The 19,960-nt window shown below is 45.2% G+C and overlaps 4 protein-coding genes across 6 annotated transcripts; 3 read left to right on the top strand and 1 right to left on the bottom strand.

Moving 5' to 3' along the window:
- Positions 1-5,123: 5,123 nt before the first annotated feature.
- Positions 5,124-7,128, top strand: LOC127315721 (uncharacterized). Its single transcript, XM_071824113.1, has 2 exons — positions 5,124-6,230; positions 6,314-7,128. The coding sequence occupies exons 1-2, from the start codon at positions 5,168-5,170 to the stop codon at positions 7,126-7,128; spliced, it is 1,878 nt and encodes a 625-aa protein (XP_071680214.1). The 5' UTR covers positions 5,124-5,167.
- A 51-nt stretch (positions 7,129-7,179) lies between these two features.
- LOC127315723 (uncharacterized) lies at positions 7,180-8,241 on the top strand. Its single transcript, XM_051346187.1, has one exon. The coding sequence runs from the start codon at positions 7,180-7,182 to the stop codon at positions 8,239-8,241; it is 1,062 nt and encodes a 353-aa protein (XP_051202147.1).
- Positions 8,242-8,541: 300 nt separating this feature from the next.
- LOC127315724 (uncharacterized) lies at positions 8,542-9,642 on the top strand. The gene has a single exon (XM_051346188.2). It carries the CDS (start codon positions 8,542-8,544, stop codon positions 9,640-9,642), a length of 1,101 nt encoding a protein of 366 aa, XP_051202148.2.
- A 224-nt stretch (positions 9,643-9,866) lies between these two features.
- On the bottom strand, positions 9,867-12,947 carry LOC127314848 (uncharacterized). Of its 3 annotated transcripts, XM_051345376.2 has the most exons (5): positions 12,668-12,947; positions 12,446-12,580; positions 12,177-12,254; positions 10,287-10,366; positions 9,867-10,084 (listed from the first exon to the last, which is right to left on the bottom strand). In XM_051345376.2, exons 1-5 carry the CDS (start codon positions 12,799-12,801, stop codon positions 9,999-10,001), a joined length of 513 nt encoding a protein of 170 aa, XP_051201336.1. In that variant the 5' UTR covers positions 12,802-12,947; the 3' UTR covers positions 9,867-9,998. The 3 variants fall into 3 exon arrangements, with proteins under 3 accessions (XP_051201336.1, XP_051201337.1, XP_051201338.1); XM_051345377.2 differs by lacking the exon at positions 10,287-10,366 and having other exon boundaries at positions 12,668-12,944; XM_051345378.2 differs by lacking the exons at positions 9,867-10,084; positions 10,287-10,366 and adding an exon at positions 10,938-11,014 and having other exon boundaries at positions 12,668-12,945.
- Positions 12,948-19,960: the final 7,013 nt, after the last annotated feature.

Raw genomic sequence — 19,960 nt, forward strand, 5'->3', positions numbered from 1 at the left:
AGGTCCCAAACATTTTTCTCTTGCATCCTCATCCCTTTAGGGTCTTTGAAACATGACAAATAGCATGGATGACAAGGTCTAGCCTCCAACGGAGCCGACAGATAGAAACTGAGCACGACCGACTATTGCACCATCAAATTAAAGATATACCAATTACTTAACTATTAATGGAAGACAAGACTAAAATAATATACTTTAAGTGCTATTTACTTCAAATATGTATTTTAAAAGCACATGTATATCTAATATAGATTAGCCTAAATATTGCAACGTACTTAGCTAGCTCAGCCATCCTCTAATTTAACTAATCCAAACCCATAATAACGGTACTTCAATCTGAACGACATCACACTAACAACTTACTACTATAATAATGTGAGAAGTACCATTATAGCAATGCAATTAGGCCAGGTAAGAAATGAAAAACTTGAAATGTTATACAACCAAAGTTGCTGCAACCATTGATTACTTTTCAAGCTCATGCAATCTGACTTAAAAGCCTATAAATTACCGTTTTGTGGCCGTTGGAGCTGTGGAAAATCATATCCATTCCACGGCATGAGGAAATTTGGTCTACCATACATAACCTTGCAGTACCATCCACGCCAGCAGTGGAAATTCGGCAATCATCTTTTATGCACACATGGGAAATCGAAAAAATGGTATACTGCAAGAAGAACATCTCGGCATAGCTGAACCCCAACCTAGCTAGTGACTGTTGCGCACATGGGCTGTTAAGTAGTTCAAGCATCAGAGAGAAGAAAAGCCACGAGGGGCGGCGCCATGTGGTGGCCGACGTGGGAGACAATCAACCCTTGTAAAAATCTTTGATATATGCATGAACAATAACATTAAATTTACGATAACTAAATAACGACTATACTGCGGAGCCACGGCATGACTAATAATACATTCAGGTTAACTGATAATCAAACCCTGACAAACAAAATGTGTACCTTTTTGATAGGCAACAAAAGCAGTTCAGCATCGACGAAAGTTATCAAGAACCAAGCATAATACTACGGAGTAAGGCTGAATATATGTAATATTATAATAAAACTAATGCATATGTTCAAAGTTCTAAGAGAGGATCAGCACCATTAACATTGATGATAACAGTACCAGCTGAAGTTAGATAAAACTCTTATTTATTTGGCCTTATTTACATGTGGTTGAATTGAAATGTACAAGATTATTGATGCAATATAAAGAGGCAATAAAAGTATGGGCGACAAATATGTCAGAATAACTTGGTCATATCCAATCAGATTTTCGACATAAAAGGGAGAAATAATAGCATGTCATCAGATGCATATTCGCAACATACCCATTGGGAACCAACTGAATCATTGTGGTCTGGGCAGCTTATAACTTGTGGTAGCGGCCGGTGAGGATTATGGCCATCTCATTATCAGGGGAACCAATATCGATCCTCTGATTTTTGTACAGTATTAGACTATTAGTTATGGTTTCTCAGCTAGTGTAGTATCAGATCAACCTACCTGGACCCTTGCGCTCGCCGGGATATTATCGACCAGCACGTGCCTCCTGGGATGCCACTTCCAGGATATAGTTGCCAGCAGCCGAGTACCTCGTCTGGCTATTTCAGACTTGAAAGAGAGACCTAGAAACCACACCAAGATTGCATCTATTAGCCAAGTCTCCAGTGTACGGTCATGGCCAGCGGGAAACTGAAACTTCTCAGGAAACCGCCATAGTTAAAATTCTAGAGCAAGTCCGGTCGTCACCGGCCGGAAGTTTTTCAGGTTGCATGGCTTCGCCTTTGTCGGGATAAGATGATTAGCCATTAATCAGAACAACCTCATATGTCAAAATAATACAAATAAAAATTTGTACGTCATCAGTTTATAAATAAATGTCATCCTAAAATGAACACTGTTGGACAATACAAATTTGACACACAATATGCATAGAAATTATGAAATATCTACTGGTGAAATACAATCAATATATTGGTCATAAATAGCAATGAAATTTTATAAAAAAGATTTTCAACATCTTCATGTGAAAACCAACAACCAAACTTGCATTTAGGAGACCATGCAGAACTCCAAAGCGACAAGAATTTCTGAATAGGATGTATCGCATCTGCAAACCTATATAATCAAGTCTATGCAAAGTGATGTGCTGATATAGATGACGGAAGTATATGAAATTCCTCCATCTAAAGATTTGGAGAATTAAACCAACTTACGATTGATTAAGTTGTCACAAAAGTATTACAATGAGAGTGTGGTTCATGTATGTCGCTGAACATGACGAAAAAAAACCATTTGATTCGCTGTTGGTCGTGGATTGTGTACATGGGCTCATGGTCTGATATGTTTGCTTGTTTGCTAGTTCCATTGATTCAGTCCGATCGTACGAATGCATATGCATATGAATGCATCCAGCTACTTGACCATGCATGGCGAAGGAACCATACTTCTTGTTGTTGATAGCACCGGACTGCCTGGTAATGCAGGGAGGCGTAGGAAGCCTCTAATCCTCTCTCCATATAATCTATAGTAGTGATCTTATCCAGTCCATCACCTTCGCTAGTCCATATAATATATGGTTCACGCGTGGCGTATGGCGGCGGGCAAACGGAGCAGAGCGTGCTATGGAGAGTAACCTGATTCAGTTCACGCCATCCAGCCGGCTGGCTGCTGTGTAACGCGGTTGATTTAGTTTTCCACGACCTCCACCGGTGCCACGAAGAGCGACCTGATCTGGTTCAGGTGTATGGCCGGCCGCCGGTCCAGTTTAACATTGGCGGGAGATAAGATGATTAGCCAGCAACCCAGTCAAACTGGAAGGAGGAAGTGCCATCGAGGGGTGCTGCTCTTGGCCATAACTAAAAGTTCAGCTTACGTACCTCTGACTATGGCCGGCTGAACTTTTTGATGTACCAAATTAAGCTCGTTGCCATGACTGTTGATCAATAACGGCAGCATGAGCAATCAGGAAGAAGTGACCAGACTCAATTACACAGCTCGCTCCTAGGTGTGACCATAATTCAGATCTCCGAATCTTGTAGCAACTGTATCCTGTATGCAACTTCTATATAAAAAAAACTACTGTATGCAAGGATAATCTTCAATCGATCTGATCAGTACCTAGATTCTTGCCTCCTTAGTATTGGGATCCATGCACCAGTTAAGTTTGAAACATGAGATCTGCATGCACCGGGTAGAGTCATAACGCTTTGCAAGCCGGCCGGCCGAGGGCATTGAGAGAACTTGAAGGTGGCGGCGTGCGTGAAGAGATGCGGGGGAGTATGTATCCTTATTTCTTTCTAGGGTTTTCCACCGTGGAGTTGCTTTCTAGACATGATCGAAGGGGTATGGCAAATAATTAATGTAGGGCATAGGTGGGTAATTATTTTGATTTTCAATGTGAATTGATTATTACAGAGATCCATTGGTTCTGATTACCTGGCTAGTTCAATCGATGGCCAGATATTTCTGATTATTGTGGGATTTTCTAATGAATTCTCTAATTTCTGGTGAGCCCGTAATCTTTACTATTAAATTGCAATAGGTGGCTGCCTGGTGTCACACATGGGCCTATTATTTTGTGGGCCTGAAGTTCCAAAACGAGACTAAGGCACCGAAGTCAAGCCTTGTCCGTCCGTAGTTTCCTTTGTATACGTCAAAAACGCATCGCCCCAGGTGGTCGTTTCCGCGTTGGTCACAGCAACCTGTACGTCAAGAAACGTCTCGCTGCCCGCTAGCCGAACTAAAACACACCACATACGTGGTTACCTGGATAGAGTCTTACCCGAGGAAGAAAAGGAAAACGTAGAGAGTCCTTGAGTTGTTTTGCCTCCGTGGTCCATCTATAAACAACGAACCAACGAAAAAAGCTTCCGACTCAATTTACTACTTGGTTACAAAATACCTGTTAGATAGAAAAAAAATACGACTCAGTTTCCTACAAAGCTTCTACGACTCAGTTTCCTACAAATCTTCCGACTCAATTTCCTACTCGGTTACAGAATACCTATCAGAATACAGAGTCGAACAAAGGAAACGCCTGCTATTTAAACAAAGCACAAACGATGAAACCACCAAAAAACACAACTCCGGCCTGCTTCTGCGGACAACCTAGGTCACACTCATACACAGATCTACACGGTCGTGTTGCCGAACAACGTGGCTCCGGTAATCTTCTTATCCTCTTCAGGACATCTTCCTTTGCATCCTCTTGTTCTTCTGATTGTCTGCTCTATCATAGAAAAAACTTTAAGCTATAAAAATTGTAGAACTGGACTGACTGCTGAAATAAGTTACTACTACTTTACTTTTTGACCAAATATGTGCACAGGCATAAGTTAGACCGAATCCGCCAAAAGATTGTAGAGCTAGACCGAATCTGCCAAAATAAGTTACTAAGAACAACTTTACTTTCAGGACAGAAAAGTACAATAGCAAGCAGTACGTGAGTGTGGTTTTATCTTAGTGCAGCACAGGCTCCCTACCAGAAGAAGCATTAGGTCTGTAAGATGGCACGTCAACAAACGGGCACACTCGCAACAGCTCCGGAGATTGGAGATAGCGCAAACGGTATAGACTTATTATTAAAATCTACATGTATGTGATATTTAAATACCAATCAGTAATTACTTCTGAGTAGGTGATATACGAGCTAAAAGGCGACAGGCATCACGTGATCGTCAAAGAGCTCATCGGCAGAGTCTAACTCTTGAGGAGAGGCAGGAGCTTAATGCACGTAGACGCGCCAATAGGCGAGTGTTAACAACTACTGAGCGGCAACAAGAGAATGCTCGCCGAAGAGAGAGTAGGCAAAATCTAACAACTGAAAAAACAGAAGCCATCAATGTACATCGAAGAGCACATCGACATAGAATAACTGGAGAACAAAGGCAAACGATGCTGGCTCGACGCAAGGCAAATGCCGCTGCTAAGCGTGACACTCCATGCGCCGAATCCATCGCAATGCAGCGACCAGATATAACTCTCAACCCATTAGTGAGTGCTCGTGCTTCACTCAACAAAGGTGGTTCACCTCCCGCATCCCCTTCAATGAACACACCTGTGTATACCATTGGGACCGACGGTAACATACCCATCTTTACTCCTTTTATGCATGGGCACATTAAAGCATCAAACTTAATGACTAGACTATGTTGTAGGTGACATCGATGCCTTTCTTACCCGTATCATGGACAAGAATGCCATCCTCGACGACCTCACGGACAGCGAGTACTACACGTTTGATCCTGAAGGTAGCCAACCTTTCCACTGGTCCTCTACTACGATGTAATATGACCATACTGATGTTACATCATATGCATGTAGGTTACGATGATGATGACATGGACCTAGATATATCGACTGACACATATGGTGCGAAATCTATCGATCCTTTTGACTTCGTGTACTCGAACCTACCAGACAGTACGTACATTCTGAAGCCAGAACCGGACTGCGAACACTGTAATGCCAAGAAGTTCGAGCGTGAGACCGACGGTTTCTGTTGTCGAAATGGAACTATCAAGCTAGCTGAACCAGAGCCTATCCCGGAGCTCATGAGGCTATGGTCTAGCGCGGATGCGGACTCTCGGCATTTTCGGGAGAGCATACGATTCTTCAACGGCCACTTCTCATTCACAACTCTTGGTGTCAGCCTAGACAACAGCTGCACCAACATGAGGTCTGGGGTGTACACATTCCGGGCGCAAGGCAAATTGTACCACAACATGCATTCGTTCGGGCCAAACTCTCGCCCGGAACATCTACAACTCTACTTCTACGATGATGATCCCAGCCTAATCCATCGCAAGGAAGCCACCAAGGATTTGGACCAAGAGGTCGTGAGGAAGGTTGTGGACATACTAAGAGGAAACCCCTACTCCGAGCAGTTTAGGAGTTTGGGCGCCTACAAGGACAACCTCGAGAACTACCGTATAGAACTGAACACCGACAACAAGCTTGACCAACGGAGATATAATTTACCGTTGTCATCCGAGGTGGCTGCGATCTGGGTTGAGGGGAGCGACCTGGCAAATAGATTCAAGCGCAGTATTATCCTCTACGGTGACAACAACGAGAGACATAGTATACAGGCCACACAAGGATGCTATGACCCGCTCTCGTACCCCCTCTTTTTCCCAAAAGGGGAGCTCGGCTGGCATCCAAATCTTCCTAAACGTGATACGCCTTGGAACGTTGCGCAAAAGTCAAGAGAGGACCGTGACGACGAAGGTTCAGCTGTTCAAGACACTTCTGCATTTTCTGTCTATCTTTCTCCTATTTTGCCTAACCTTGTTTTTATGTCTTTCACACAGATGGAGGTGGCCATATATGCGTCTCCGTTAGGGACTACTACTGTTACCGACTACAGACGCGTCCAGCTATATTCAACCCCATACTACATGGCGGGCGTCTGTTCCAACAGTTTGCAGTCGACATGTACATAAAGATTGAGGGATGCAGGCTGAGTTGGTTCAGGGACCACCAGCCGGAGATACGTGCGGATCTATATAAAGGAATTGTGGATAGCATCACGGCCGGAGAGACTCGTGCAAGCACTGTTGGAACAAGGATTGTTCTCCCGTGGAAGTTCCAAGGGGGCTTCCGAGACATGAAGCGTAGACATATGGACGCCATGGCGTTGGTCCAGACGTACGGCAAGCCTGACATCTTCTTGACGATGACCTGCAACCCTAACTGGCAGGAGATACATGATGCACTACTTCCAGGACAAACCCCTCAGGACCGACCAGACATTGTGGTCCGAGTGTTTAGGGCCAAGCTCGAGATGATGAAAGAGATGCTGACCAAGAAGCATATTTTGGGCGTTGTGAAGGCCTACGTCTACGTGGTTGAGTTCCAGAAGAGGGGCCTCCCGCACGCCCATTTCCTGTTGATCATGGACTCAAAATATAAGCTTATTGTGCCAGAGCAATACGACCGCGTCATATCCGCCGAGCTCCCGGACAAGAATAAGTACCCCGAGCTATACGCCATAGTCGTGAAGCATATGATGCACGGCCCATGCGGTGTCCTCAAGCCAAACAACGTGTGCATGCAAGATGGGTCGTGCAAGTGTAGGTACCCGCGGGAATTCAACGAAACCACCGTACAGGGGAAGGACTCATAACCCATTTATCGGAGACGGAAGGACGGTTGTTGTGCGAATGTCCGAGGCCAGATGCTAGACAACAGATGGGTTGTGCCTTACAACCCCTACCTCTTGCGGATGTTTGACTGCCACATCAACGTGGAGGTGTGCTCTAGCATAAAGGCCGTCAAGTACCTATATAAGTACGTATACAAGGGCCACGATCAGACTTCGTTCAATATCGAGAAGCCCGACGCCGATGGTAACATAGATGAGATCAAGAGATTCGTTGACGCAAGGTGGGTTACTCCGCCGGAGGCCATGTGGAGGATATTCGGCTTCAAGCTATGCGAGAACCACCCATCGGTCCTACCACTTCCGCTTCATCTCGAAAATATGCAAATGGTCACGTTCAAAGCAGGAGACAACCTAAAGGACGTCGCCGCCCGAGAGACCCCATCCATGCTGACTGAGTATTTCATGGCTAACCAGGAGCACGCATGGGCTCGGGATATTCTTTACAAAGATTTTCCGAGAAGCTTCACATGGCAAAAAGCAAAATACTGGAAGAAAAGGGACAAGGGTCAACAAGTAGGCCGGATTGTGTCTGCCCATCCTGCTGAGGGGGATCGGTACTTTCTGAGGGTGCTACTAAACCACGTACCAGGCTCAAGGTCATTCAAAGATCTCAAAACAGTGGACGGTGTGCTATGTGATAACTTTCGTGAGGCCGCCGAGAGGAGGGGTCTCATCGAGGCCGACAACACGCTCGACGAGTGTCTTACCGAGTCAGAGCAGTTCGCCATGCCAGCCTCACTAAGGAGGCTCTTCGCAACGATCTTAGTATTTTGCGAGCCTGGAGATGTGCACGGTCTTTGGGATAGGCATCTTGAGGCGATGTCTGACGACTACCGGCGCAAGCACACATGCCCAAAAGTTGTGGAGCAGAAGGTGTTACTTGATATCAGGGGCATGTTGCAGTCCATGGGCAAAGACATAAAGTCGTTCCCTCTCCCAGACATCGACGAGAGCTACGACAACACAGATGGAGAGGTCAGGGAGGTCATCGAGGAAACAAATATCCAGGTAGACAAGGAAGACGCTTCTCTAGCGACCTCACTAAACCACGAGCAGAGGCTTGCCTACGATTAGATACTAGCAGCAGTTGATGGCGGAGATGGGGGCGTATTCTTCGTGGATGGCCCAGGAGGCACAGGGAAGACCTACCTTTATAGGGCATTGCTCGCTAGGGTTCGGAGTGAGAGAAAGATCGCGTTGGCCACAGCAACATCAGGAGTCGCCGCTTCCATCATGCCAGGAGGTAGGACAACCCACTCGAGGTTCAAAATCCCACTAAACCTTGAAGAAGGAAAATCATGCAGCTTCACTAAGCAGAGTGGGACAGCCAAGCTCTTGAGGATGGCTTCGCTCATACTATGGGATGAGGCAACCATGACAAAACGGCAGGCAATTGAGGCATTGGACAGAAGCATGCGTGACATCATGGAATGCCCAAACCGACCTTTCGGGGGCAAGACTATTGTGTTCGGTGGGGACTTTAGGCAGGTGCTTCCTGTAGTGAGGAAAGGGTCACGAGGTCAGATAATCGACGCAAGTCTACGGAGTTCAAACCTCTGGAAGGGCATGCGCCAACTAAGGCTTGTCAAGAACATGAGGGCGCAAAGCGACGAGTGGTTCGCGGATTACCTCCTAAGGGTAGGTAATGGCACTGAGGAAACTGATGAGGACGGAAACATCCGGCTTCCGAAAGATATATGCGTCTCGTCTACAGGTGACAACGCAGCTGATATAAAGAAGCTGATCGACCATGTGTTCCCTGCCCTAGACCACAACATGGACAATCCTAATTACATGACTTCTCGAGCTATCCTCTCCACAAGGAATGACAACGTCGATGGAATAAACATGCACATGATTGAGCGTTTCCAGGGCGAGGAGAGGATCTACTATAGCTTCGATAGTGCGGAGGACGATCCACACAGCTACTATCCTCAAGAGTTCCTGAATGACCTAACTCCTAATGGGCTTCCCCCGCACGAGCTTAAACTGAAGATAAATTGCCCCGTTATACTGTTGAGGAACCTTGACCCGGCTAACGGGCTATGTAATGGCACAAGGCTTGTGGTCCGTGGGTTCCAGAGTAACGCCATCGACGCAGAGATCGTCGTGGGGCAGCACGCAGGAGAGAGGGTGTTTCTTCCTCGGATACCTTTATGCCCATCCGACAATGACATGTTTCCGTTCAGATTCAAGAGGAAGCAGTTCCCCATCAGGCTCAGCTTTGCCATGACAATCAACAAGGCACAAGGGCAGACCATCCCAACCGTAGGCGTGTACCTACCGGAGCCAGTGTTCTCTCATGGCCAGCTCTACGTCGCCTTGTCCAGAGCCACCGCGAAAAGTAACATCAAGATCCTCGCCATCAAGGATGACGAGAAGGACAAAACCAAGAATTCGAAGAAACGAAAAAGAACCGAGTCCTTAGTAACAAGCACATTGAACATAGTCTACAAGGATGTCCTTAACACTTGAATTCGATGGACCAAATTTTAGCAGATTCCTTCATGGTTATTATATCTTCTAAGTGTAATAGGTGCTAACATATTTGATTTTTTTATTAAATGAATATTTATGTGCATTTTATGTTTTACACCTGAGATATTTGTGATGACACAAAAAAATATTAAAGGGTAGACCATTTAATGCCATTTTAGAATCACAACCTACTATTTTCTTCTTGATGGCAGGCAACGACAACAAGAACAGGAATATCAATATAAACTGTAGACCTTCCATGTACTTCAATACAAGAAAATGGGCAGAAAAAAATTATGTTTTATGCTTCAGCTATCATCCGTGCCTCGGGTCAAAAATCAGCAGTTCCATCATCACATACATAACAACAGACTGTGTTCACAGAACAGATGCGCCATGCAGTCGATACAGGTCAATAAAGACACCACTTGACTTGGACCTGGAGAGGAAGTGTAAAGAGCTTAGCCTGTGTGAAATGCATATTGCATTTGCCTATTTCATGCTCAGCAACGAAGGGTAACAATTTAACAAATATGTGTTGAGAGAGAGCCTTCATCATTCAGGATAATAACTAATAAAAATCAAGGAGTATCAATCTTGTTGTGTCCCATTCTCCCGTCCGGCTCTCAAGTACAACCTACCCATGGTTTCTGCGCCATTTACAGAACTGGATTTGAGGAGGTCCGGCCGCTCTGCACCAATTGTGCCGATGCAGCGCCGACTGCATTTGCGACGAAATAAAAAAAAAAGAGCGTGCATTAGGATTGTAATGGTGACAGGCATTTGGAGTACTAGATAATGCCCCGCGCGTTGCTACGGAATTTATAGTAAATATTATTTAGTAAATTGAATTAGGATAAATATTCTGGATTTTATAAGCAGGCCATATAGATCTTCAGCTGCATATAAGATGGGCATGAAGGGTTTTCTCGGAAAGTACATATACAGGAGCTAGATCATCTCATTCATATATTCAACATCTCACGGTTGGCAAGCACAATCATAGGATTGGAACCATTGCAAAATGTAGATTTTGTTTTGACAGCAGTCGAAAAGGATCAACCAAACTGTAGGATTACTATTAGCAAGTACGTTTAGCTATTTAGTCGGCAAAAAACAAATTTCCAGTAAACTTTCAATGTCGAGTCTCACATGGCAACCCGGTTCAACACCGCCTTTTGATTGGTCGGATGGTTGTGCCATCAAACCTCCCTCCAAAGCAGCGGGAGAGTTAACAGAACATGTGAATGGAGAAGGTCAGCACCAAATAGTTTCTCTTTTCGTTTTAGAAAGAATACAAACAGATCAGCTTATTTTATATTGAATAGCTAGCAGGTCTTTGCTGGGACGATCAGCTAGAAAGTAAAACCTGAAAACAGGAAAACACATCCACACTTGATCATGTTTAACCAGAAAATTCACGAAAAAGAAATACAGAAAATCACAGATAGAGTCTCTACAGTCTACACTGGTAAGCAAAAACGAACAAAAAGAATATGATTACACAAAAAGTTAACTAATGCCTCGCTGCACTTCCGCAGCTGCAGCCTCCTTCTCCTAGACACAGATACCTTCACGATTGCCAAACCACTTCTACCAGCTAGAGAAAGATATATATGTAGTCAGTTGTACTACTATCATCCTATTCTAATGCTTGGTCATCGCTAACTCCTTTGCACTTCATCTGCAGGCGAGTAGCCATGAGGAGTGCAAAGAAAGAGAGGGGCTCACACTGACACACATGCTTGGAAAGTGAGGATTTATATATGATGTTGGATTTATCTGATGTCATCGCTAACTCCTTTGCACTTCATCTGCAGGCGAGTAGCCATGAGGAGTGCAAAGAAAGAGAGGGGCTCACACTGACACACATGCTTGGAAAGTGAGAATTTATACATGATGTTGGATTTATCTGATGTTATCTTGCTAACCGGAATAAATAGGGAATGGGAAGCTAGGAGCTCCCATGCGGCTAAGAATTAGTTTATGGCCACTCAACGGCTGATCATTCATGCAGGTTGCGGGGTCAGCACTCACCAGTTGAGATAGTAGAGGGGACTGTAAGTTAAAGAAGGGAGGCAAGGAGGTGAACGGGAGGCTGCAGACTATGGAGAAGATTATTCCGAAGGAAGATCATGTTACTACAAAACTGAGAGTGTAAAAAAATAAAGTAACCAATGTCGCATAGCTGCATGGGAGGTGATGTGGCATGCTTGCATGTAAAGAGAATTCAACTTAGTGGGTCGCTCCTATTTAGATATTATAGATTTGCAGCTAGCACCAAATCTGTCACACCTTAAATGAACTTCTTCGAGGAAAAACATAAATGAAATTGATTATAGGACTTGTATCAGCATAACCACGTCCGGTCTAATGCACAGTCAACTACCAGATCATACAAACGATTGAGCTAAGTATGCTGGGAAAAAGAACAATCCTCTCAGGAAAATACATCAAACGTTTTTTCCTGTAAAGCACTAGATGAAAAACATACATTTGTAATGTGCCTGGTGTCAGGGACAAAATCTTACCTGCTGCCTGAGCAACCTCTCTTGGATAAATCATCACAGCAATGGCGGAGCCGCCTGTCCCAAATGCCTTCAGGAGACCTGAAACAATAGCTACACTCAGTAAATGCAATACTCTTCAACTGGCACTGTAGACCAAAACATGGGTATTTGACAGTTGACATGGCATTTGGGACAGATACAAGGAGAACCCCCCAAAACTGGTTCGCATCTGGAAAACAATGTGGCAGCCAGTCACAACGAAAGCAAGGCATCTGAACTCCTAAGGCTACCTGGCAGCTTCGGACGAGCTCCGGAAGACACCCTGGTCGCCAGCAGAGCTCCCAGCCCGGGGGCGCCAGCTTGAAACGCGGGGGCCGATCTCGAACACCGCGACCGAATGCCCTGCAGCGCTTTCCTGCCGAGAACTGGTGGGGGAGTCGCTCGAAGGCATCAGCGCAGCGGATAGGGGGCCGATCAAAGGAGCGGAGTGGTCGTGGAAACGAGGAACTCACGGGTAGGGTTGGCGGCGGAGAAGGCGCGGGAGGGGGCAGCGAATGGCGGGGAGGAGACGCCCCGCCGGAGATGCGTCGCCGCCGTGCCGCTGGCCAGCCGCCTCCACGCCATCGTCGCCTCGCTTGGTCAGCATCGAGCGGCCGTGTCCTAGACCCAGACGCCTCGCAGCTGCTCCATGGAAGCCGTTGTGTGATGGAGGATTTTGAGAAGATGGAGGAAGAAGATAGATAATGATGGGGATTCTTTTTTCCTACTCGATGTGTGGCGTGCTGGTGCTATCTCTACGACACCAAGGACCTTAAGACAAAAGTGTTGTTTTAATCGCTGTGGACACACCAACTTAAGTCCGCTACAGCTGTAAGTGGGCCCAACTTAATGACCCAAAAAAAAAAAAATTTTGAGACGCACAATGCAACAGACGACCTACTAGCTTGTGATCAAAAGCATATGTGGATCATATGTGGATCGCTACTAGCATTGTAAAGATTTTTATCTAGCCTGCTTACACTTGGTAGCCACAAAGGTGTTAAACATGAAGTACTTCCTCACTTTTGTCTGCATACGGATGTATTTATATAGATTTTAGTTAGCAAAAAATTTATATCTAAATAAAGTTGAGACAACTAATTTTAAACGGAGAGAGTAAAAGATTAGCGGCAACGCGCGGGCACTTTGCTAGTATACTTTTAATATATAATAGATATGCTTGTCTCAAAATATGATTGATTGTGGTATAACTTTGATGAGTGTGGATTTTGTACACGCAGGTATGGGTAAGGAAGTAATCTGTACCATTCATAACAACAGGTTGCTTTGAGATCCGAAATAAGGATAGAGGAGGATATCATTTGCGTACACGCAGGTATGGATATCATTTGCTTTTCCCTGGCTTTGCTCCGCTCGACACGAAGATTCTGTCCCAGACCAGAGCGACTGTCGCCCGTCACCATTGCCCATCTTCCCCTTCAAAATTTCTCACCCCAAATCCTCTCTCGGCCTGTCGCCGCCGCCGACGTGCCTACTCCGCTCTTCCGCCCTCTCCGCTTCGCTCCCCCTTCTCTGGACCGAGCGAGACTAGCGATTGGACTGGCCGGCCACGGCGAGGTGCAGCCGGCAGAGGCAGAGCCGACGCGCGCGTAGAGCGGGCGCGCGGCAGCCGACGGCGCGGCAAGCGAGCGGCGCGCAGCTGGGCGGGGAAGGTAGTTGGCCGGGCGAGGAGGAGCCGGAGCGTGTGAGGCGCGGTCGGCCGGAAGCCGGTGACCGGCGGACGCGGGCGGCTGAGCACGCAGAGGGAACAGCCGGTGGTCTGATACGGCGCAGGCGGACGGCGCGGAGGAGTCGGCGGGCGCGGCAGCCGGCCAGCCAGGACGCTCGCGGTGATGCGAGGCAGGACATGGAGCGCCGACCAGGCGGAGGTGCAGCGGGCGGCGAGCAGGATGGTGAAGGCGCGCGAGAGCCGGCCTGGCCGGCCGGGGGCGCTGCCGCGCGGGCGCGCGCGGGAGGAACACATTCTGTAGTGTTTCATATTGCCCGAGCAACAACCAGAGAGGAACAGCTGGGAAAAATTGTTTGCATCTTCTGCCGAGCTATCTGTTTTACAGTGCAGCCATTCACTTTGAGAATCCTAAAATTATTGTTGAAATTCCTACTCTGTTATTGATACTGGACAGAAATGATGGGTGTGTCCAAAGTGTTCCATTGTACAGAATCTAATTGCGGCACGACCGTAAACTTGGGCTGAGAGGGCGAAAAGATACAGCTGAACTTGCAGTGGATTTGCCATTTTCCACATATAAACAAAACCATAGCTACGTCAGCTCGCGCAACAGCAGAACGGAGCACTGGAAGGAGAGCGAAGATGAACTCGCCTGTTGGCAAGAAGCAAATGAAGAGGGATGCACAATGGCGTGAGGAACTGAACCTATATATGGCTAGCTGCCGAGACTTGTGTAGCAGCCTCCCCTGCGCGGCTGCGTGTGCACCCCTGCAAGAAATTCCATGGCGGAGCGGAGGAGAAAGCTCGGTGAGCTCCGCGGCAACGACATGGATTTGGAGGCCGCCGTCGCCGATACTCATTCTGGCTTGCCAACGAAGCTGATAGAGATGTCGATGGCTACGTCGAGGTGCTGAGCCGACGCCACCTGGTCAGGTCTGCATGTGTGCTGCCGAGTGAGGAAGAGCAATAGGGGAGCGCACGGGACTCGGGAGGAAGACGGATTTTGTCAAGAGGGATGCGATATGCCTGGGGAGAGAAAATGTTCCTGGAATTTAGCTAAGTCTATGTATGGCCAGATCAGCCGCAGCTACGAAGCGAGGCTCGGCTGACATCACCAGTGGTCCAGTGCAGAGAAGCGAGGGCAACAATGGAGGTAGGCGCGAGAAGCAAGAAAGGAGACGATGTTGGAGTAGTCGTTAGAGCAACTCCAATAGTATAGCCGGTTGTTGGCTATAAGCAAGATGCCATGTCATCTATAGTCAACATGTAACTAACAAGTACAATAGTTGGCTATAACAATGTACTACTTTTTTAATGGATGACCCACCTTTCATTCACACACCTTACCTAGGAGCACGTGCTAGAGCTAGCTCTTGCATAAGAGTCCACTCACATTCTCTCTCCTCTTCTCTTTCCTCCAACTAGACACAAATATATTATTTTAATCCTTGTAGCTAGCTGACTAGATCTTATTGTACTTGCTCTTAGAGAGAGGATGCAGGAAAGAGAAAGAGATGATACGGAGAAAAGGATGCCCCGGGAATCCCGTGTGCATGCCTGCTATCCAGGGAATCTCCACGCCTGCCTGCCTTTCCGTGTCTCACGGTTCTGCCACAGCTGTGAGAAAATGCAAGGAACTACACCTTTTCTTTTCTCCATATCTCAAAGCAATGTGTTGCTCTGAACGGTACCGATAACTTCCTCACCCATACCTGCGTGTACAAAGTTATTTCCGATAACTTTGATGCTTTTATCTTTGACAATCACTACTTCTAGTCTTTCTATGAACTCCAGAGGTGCCTGGGCATTTATGTTTTGCCGATCAAATACGGGCAAGCGAGATACCACTTTATCATACTCTCTTATGAACATTGCAATCCTGCTTATATACATGATTCATGATGCTTATTATTAATTGTTGGTACCTCTCCATGATTGACATAGCTGTTAGATGATCTTATTTGCATGTATCTCATTATGAACTGTTTAAGTATTAGCCATAGCATGAAAATATATACATCATATGAGCAAATGTGTTCGTGAAAGTTCTTTTATCGCTCAGTTGTTAACTGAATTGCTTGAGGACAAGCAATAAGCTAAGCTTGGGGGGAGTTGATACGTCCAAAACGTATCTACTTTCCCGAACACTTTTGCTATTGTTTTGCCTCTAATTTGTGTATTTTGGATACAACTAACACGGACTAACGCTGTTTTATTGAGAATCGTTACAGTGTCTCGTTTTTGTGCAGAAATCCAACTTTCGGGAAAATCCTCGAAATTTATGCGAAGGCCCTATTTTCCCGTAATGCGACGGAGCCAGAAGGACAAGTAAGGTGGAGGCCCGAGGGCCCCACACCATAAGGCGGCGCGGCCTAGGGGGGCCCGCGCGGCCCTATGGTGTGGCCCCCTCGGCCGGCCTCCGACGCCCTCCTTCGGACTATATAATGCCTTCGACCTAAAAACGCACGGGGAGAAGTCGAAGTCGCCAGAAAGCCTCCAGAACGCCGCCACATCGCGAAACTCCGTCTCGGGAGCCAGAAGTCTCCGTTCTGGCACTCCGCCGGGACGGGGAAAAGGAGGAGATCATCGCCATCATCACCGCCAACGCCTCTCCATCAACCAGCCATGTTTCCCCCATCCATGTGTGAGTAATTCCCCCGCTGTAGGCCGAAGGGGATGGTAGGGATTGGATGAGATTGGTCATGTAATAGCATAAGATTGTTAGGGCATAATGCCTAGTGTCCGTAATTGGTACTTTGATGATATTGTTGCAACTTGTTATGCTTAATGCTTGTCACTAGGGCCCGAGTGCCATGATCTCAGATCTGAACATGTTATTGTTTCATTATGATATTCATTGTTTATTGATCTTACCTGCAAGTTGTATACACATGTCGCTGTCTGGAACCGATGGCCCCGAAGTGACAGAAATCGGGACAACCGGAGGGAATGGTAGTGATGTGAGGATCACATGTGTTCACGGAGTGTTAATGCTTTGCTCCGGTACTCTATTAAAAGGAGTACCTTAATATCCAGTAGTTTCCCTTGAGGCCCGGCTGCCACCGGCTGGTAGGACAAAAGATGTTGTGCAAGTTTTTCATTGCGAGCACGTACGACTATAATTGGAACACATTCCTATTGATTGCTTTGTACTTGGACACCGCTTTATTATTATCTGCAAATGCCCTGCTATGATTGTTACATGAGTTTCTCTCATCCATGCAACGCCCGTTATCCGTCCCCGTGCCTACAGTATTTTAATCCTGCTGTTTACTAAAATCACTACTGCTGTCTTTGACTCTTTGTTACTCTGCTGCTGTTATTTCACTACTGCTACTGCTATAAAACTGTTACTACTGATAAACTCTTGCGAGCAAGTCTGTTTCCAGGTGCAGCTGAATTGACAACTCCGCTGTTAAGGCTTCCAAGTGTTCTTTGTCTCCCCTTGTGTCGAATCAATAAATTGGGTTATACTACCCGCGAAGACTGCTGCGATCCCCTATACTTGTGGGTTATCATAGCTATGTGGTTCATCTCTCTCTCTCTCTCTCTTTGTGATCTAGTTGAATATCATCTATGTGCTACTCTAGTGATGTAATTAAAGTAGTCTATTCCTCCTCCATGATGTAATGTTGACAGTGTGTGCATCATGAAGTACTTGGTATATGCTATGATTGTGATCTCTTGTAGATTATGAAGTTAACTATTACTATGATGGTATTGATGTGATCTATTCCTCCTTTCATAGTCTGTCGGTGACGGTGTGCATGCTATGTTAGTACTTGGTATAGTTGTGTTGATCTATCATGCACTCTAAGGTTATTTAAATATGAATATTGAATGTTGTGGAGCTTGTTAATTCCGGCATTGAGGTGCTCTTGTAGCCCTACACAATTAGTGGTGTTCATCATCCAACAAGAGAGTGTAGAGTGGTTTTATTATGTGATCAATACTGAGAGTGTCCACTAGTGAAAGCAGGATCCCTAGGCGTTGTTTCCAAACATCGAATCTCCGTTTGTTTACTGTTCCGTTGCATGTTTACTCGCTGCCATATTTCATTCAGATTGCTATTGCTACTCATATTCATCCATATCATTTGCATCTCATTATCTCTTCGCCGAACTAGTGCACCTATACATCTGACAAGTAAGTGTATTGGGTGTGTTGGGGACACAAGAGACTTCTTGTATCGTGATTGCAGGGTTGCTTGAGAGGGATATCTTTGACCTCTTCCTCCCTGAGTTCGATAAACCTTGGGTGATTCACTTAAGGTAAACTTGCTGTTGTTCTACAAACCTCTGCTCTTGGAGGCCCAACACTGTCTACAGGAATAGAAGCATGCGTAGACATCAAGCTATTTTCTGGCGCTGTTGCCGGGGAGGGAAGGTAAAAGCTACTCACACTCCGGATCTCGGCTACTAAGCTATTTTCCGGCGCCGTTGTAAGTGCTCGGAGCTATTTCCTTTAGATCCTGCAATTGCATCTTTTTATTTCTTGTTTTACACTAGTAAGGCATAATGGAAAACAACTGTGAGCTTTTTAATTTATTTCCTAAGTTAAGACATGAATTGTGTGATGCGAAAATTAAAAAAACCTATGGAACCTTATTTGCATGCTAGTAGCAATGTTATTAGTATGAACGCAATCACTACTAATGCTATGGAGAAGTCTAAGCTTTGGGAAGCTAGTTTTTATGATCTTTTTAGCTTCCCATCTTTAGGAGACAAAATTTGCTCTGATAATACTTTATCTCCCATATGCGATAACTCTAATGATGCTTGTGATATTTTAAATCCACCTACTGCAAGTACTGCTTTCAAGATACCCATGAAAATTATTGAACATGTTATGGATATATAACCATTATGAAGGGGATGGAACTGTCCATCCTGGAGATCATTTACTGTTTTTGCATGAATTATGCGGGTTATTCAAGTGTGCAGGTATCTCTATGGATGAAGTGAGGAAGAAACTATTCTCTATTTCGCTGTTTGGTAAAGCGGTGCATTGGTATAAATTGCTGAAGAATAGTCATTCTCTTGGTTGGGAGGAAATTGTATCTCTCTTTTATTCTAAATTTTATCCTCCTCATGAAGTGCATATTGATAGGAATTACATTTATAATTTTTATCCTCGTGATGGAGAGAGTATTTCTCAAGCATGGGGGAGATTGAAGTCACTAATGCTCAAATGTCCCATTCATGAGCTCCCCCGTAATGTTATTATTAATGATTTTTATGCAAGACTTTCAGGACATCACAAGGACTATCTAGATGCCTGTTTGGAGGGATCTTTCACAAGCAAGGAGGTTGAAGCTAGGTGGGATCTTCTTGACTGGATTGAGGAGAATGCTGAAGATTGGGAGAACGACAAAGGTAAAGAGTCAGGTATAAATTATGATTATGAATGCATTGAAGCTTTTATGGATACTGATAAATTTCGAAATATGAGTGCTACCTATGGTCTTGACTCTCAAGTTGCTGCAAATCTTTATAAAGCTTTTGCCTCTCATTTTGAATTGCCTAGGAAGAATTTTGATAAGTATCATGAACCTTTTAAAGAGGCTTGCATGAAGGATGAAATTGTTGTTAATGATTGCAATAAACATGCTCAAACTCCTAAGAATGCTATTTCCTATAAGCATGCTAATTTTTGTGGAATGCATAGCCCTTGTGGAATTAATCAAATTGAAGATGAATATTGTATCCATCATATTAATGAAAAAAACTAGAAAGTGGTCTAGGGCTCTAGATGATCTTGGTAAAAAAGTTTGTGCCATCTATCCTTTTATTTGTGAACTTTGCCATAGAGCGGGTCATTTTAATTTTCAATGCTCATCCAATGATAATTTGAACCCCATTAGTGCTGCAAGTTTGTATTGTGATGATGAAATTACTCCTAATCAGCATGATGAACTTACTTTATTTTTGTGGTGTGAAGAGTTATCAAGAAAAATCTCTTTGTTACATATGAGTGATCTTGATATTGATGATGTCCTGCATGGGTGTTTTTCTTATTGCATTAATAATTGCCATACAAATACTTACATACAAAATATTTTAGAAGATGACACCTT

Source organism: Lolium perenne, chromosome 7 (assembly GCF_019359855.2).
Source record: "Lolium perenne isolate Kyuss_39 chromosome 7, Kyuss_2.0, whole genome shotgun sequence".
Taxonomy (NCBI): domain Eukaryota; kingdom Viridiplantae; phylum Streptophyta; class Magnoliopsida; order Poales; family Poaceae; genus Lolium; species Lolium perenne.

Bases quoted from the DNA above. Each gene is read 5' to 3' on its own strand.
- LOC127315721 (XM_071824113.1), top strand. From the start codon at position 5,168: ATGCCTTTCTTACCCGTATCATGGACAAGAATGCCATCCTCGACGACC. The intron at 6,231-6,313 runs GTTCAGCTGTTC...TCTTTCACACAG, and splicing joins AGAGGACCGTGACGACGAAG to ATGGAGGTGGCCATATATGC.
- LOC127315724 (XM_051346188.2), top strand. From the start codon at position 8,542: ATGACAAAACGGCAGGCAATTGAGGCATTGGACAGAAGCATGCGTGAC.
- LOC127315723 (XM_051346187.1), top strand. From the start codon at position 7,180: ATGCTAGACAACAGATGGGTTGTGCCTTACAACCCCTACCTCTTGCGG.
- LOC127314848 (XM_051345376.2), bottom strand. From the start codon at position 12,801: ATGCTGACCAAGCGAGGCGACGATGGCGTGGAGGCGGCTGGCCAGCGG. The intron at 12,581-12,667 runs GTGAGTTCCTCG...CTCCCCCACCAG, and splicing joins CTCCGCCGCCAACCCTACCC to TTCTCGGCAGGAAAGCGCTG. The intron at 10,085-10,286 runs GTAGGTTGTACT...CTTCCTCTCCAG, and splicing joins AAATGGCGCAGAAACCATGG to GTCCAAGTCAAGTGGTGTCT.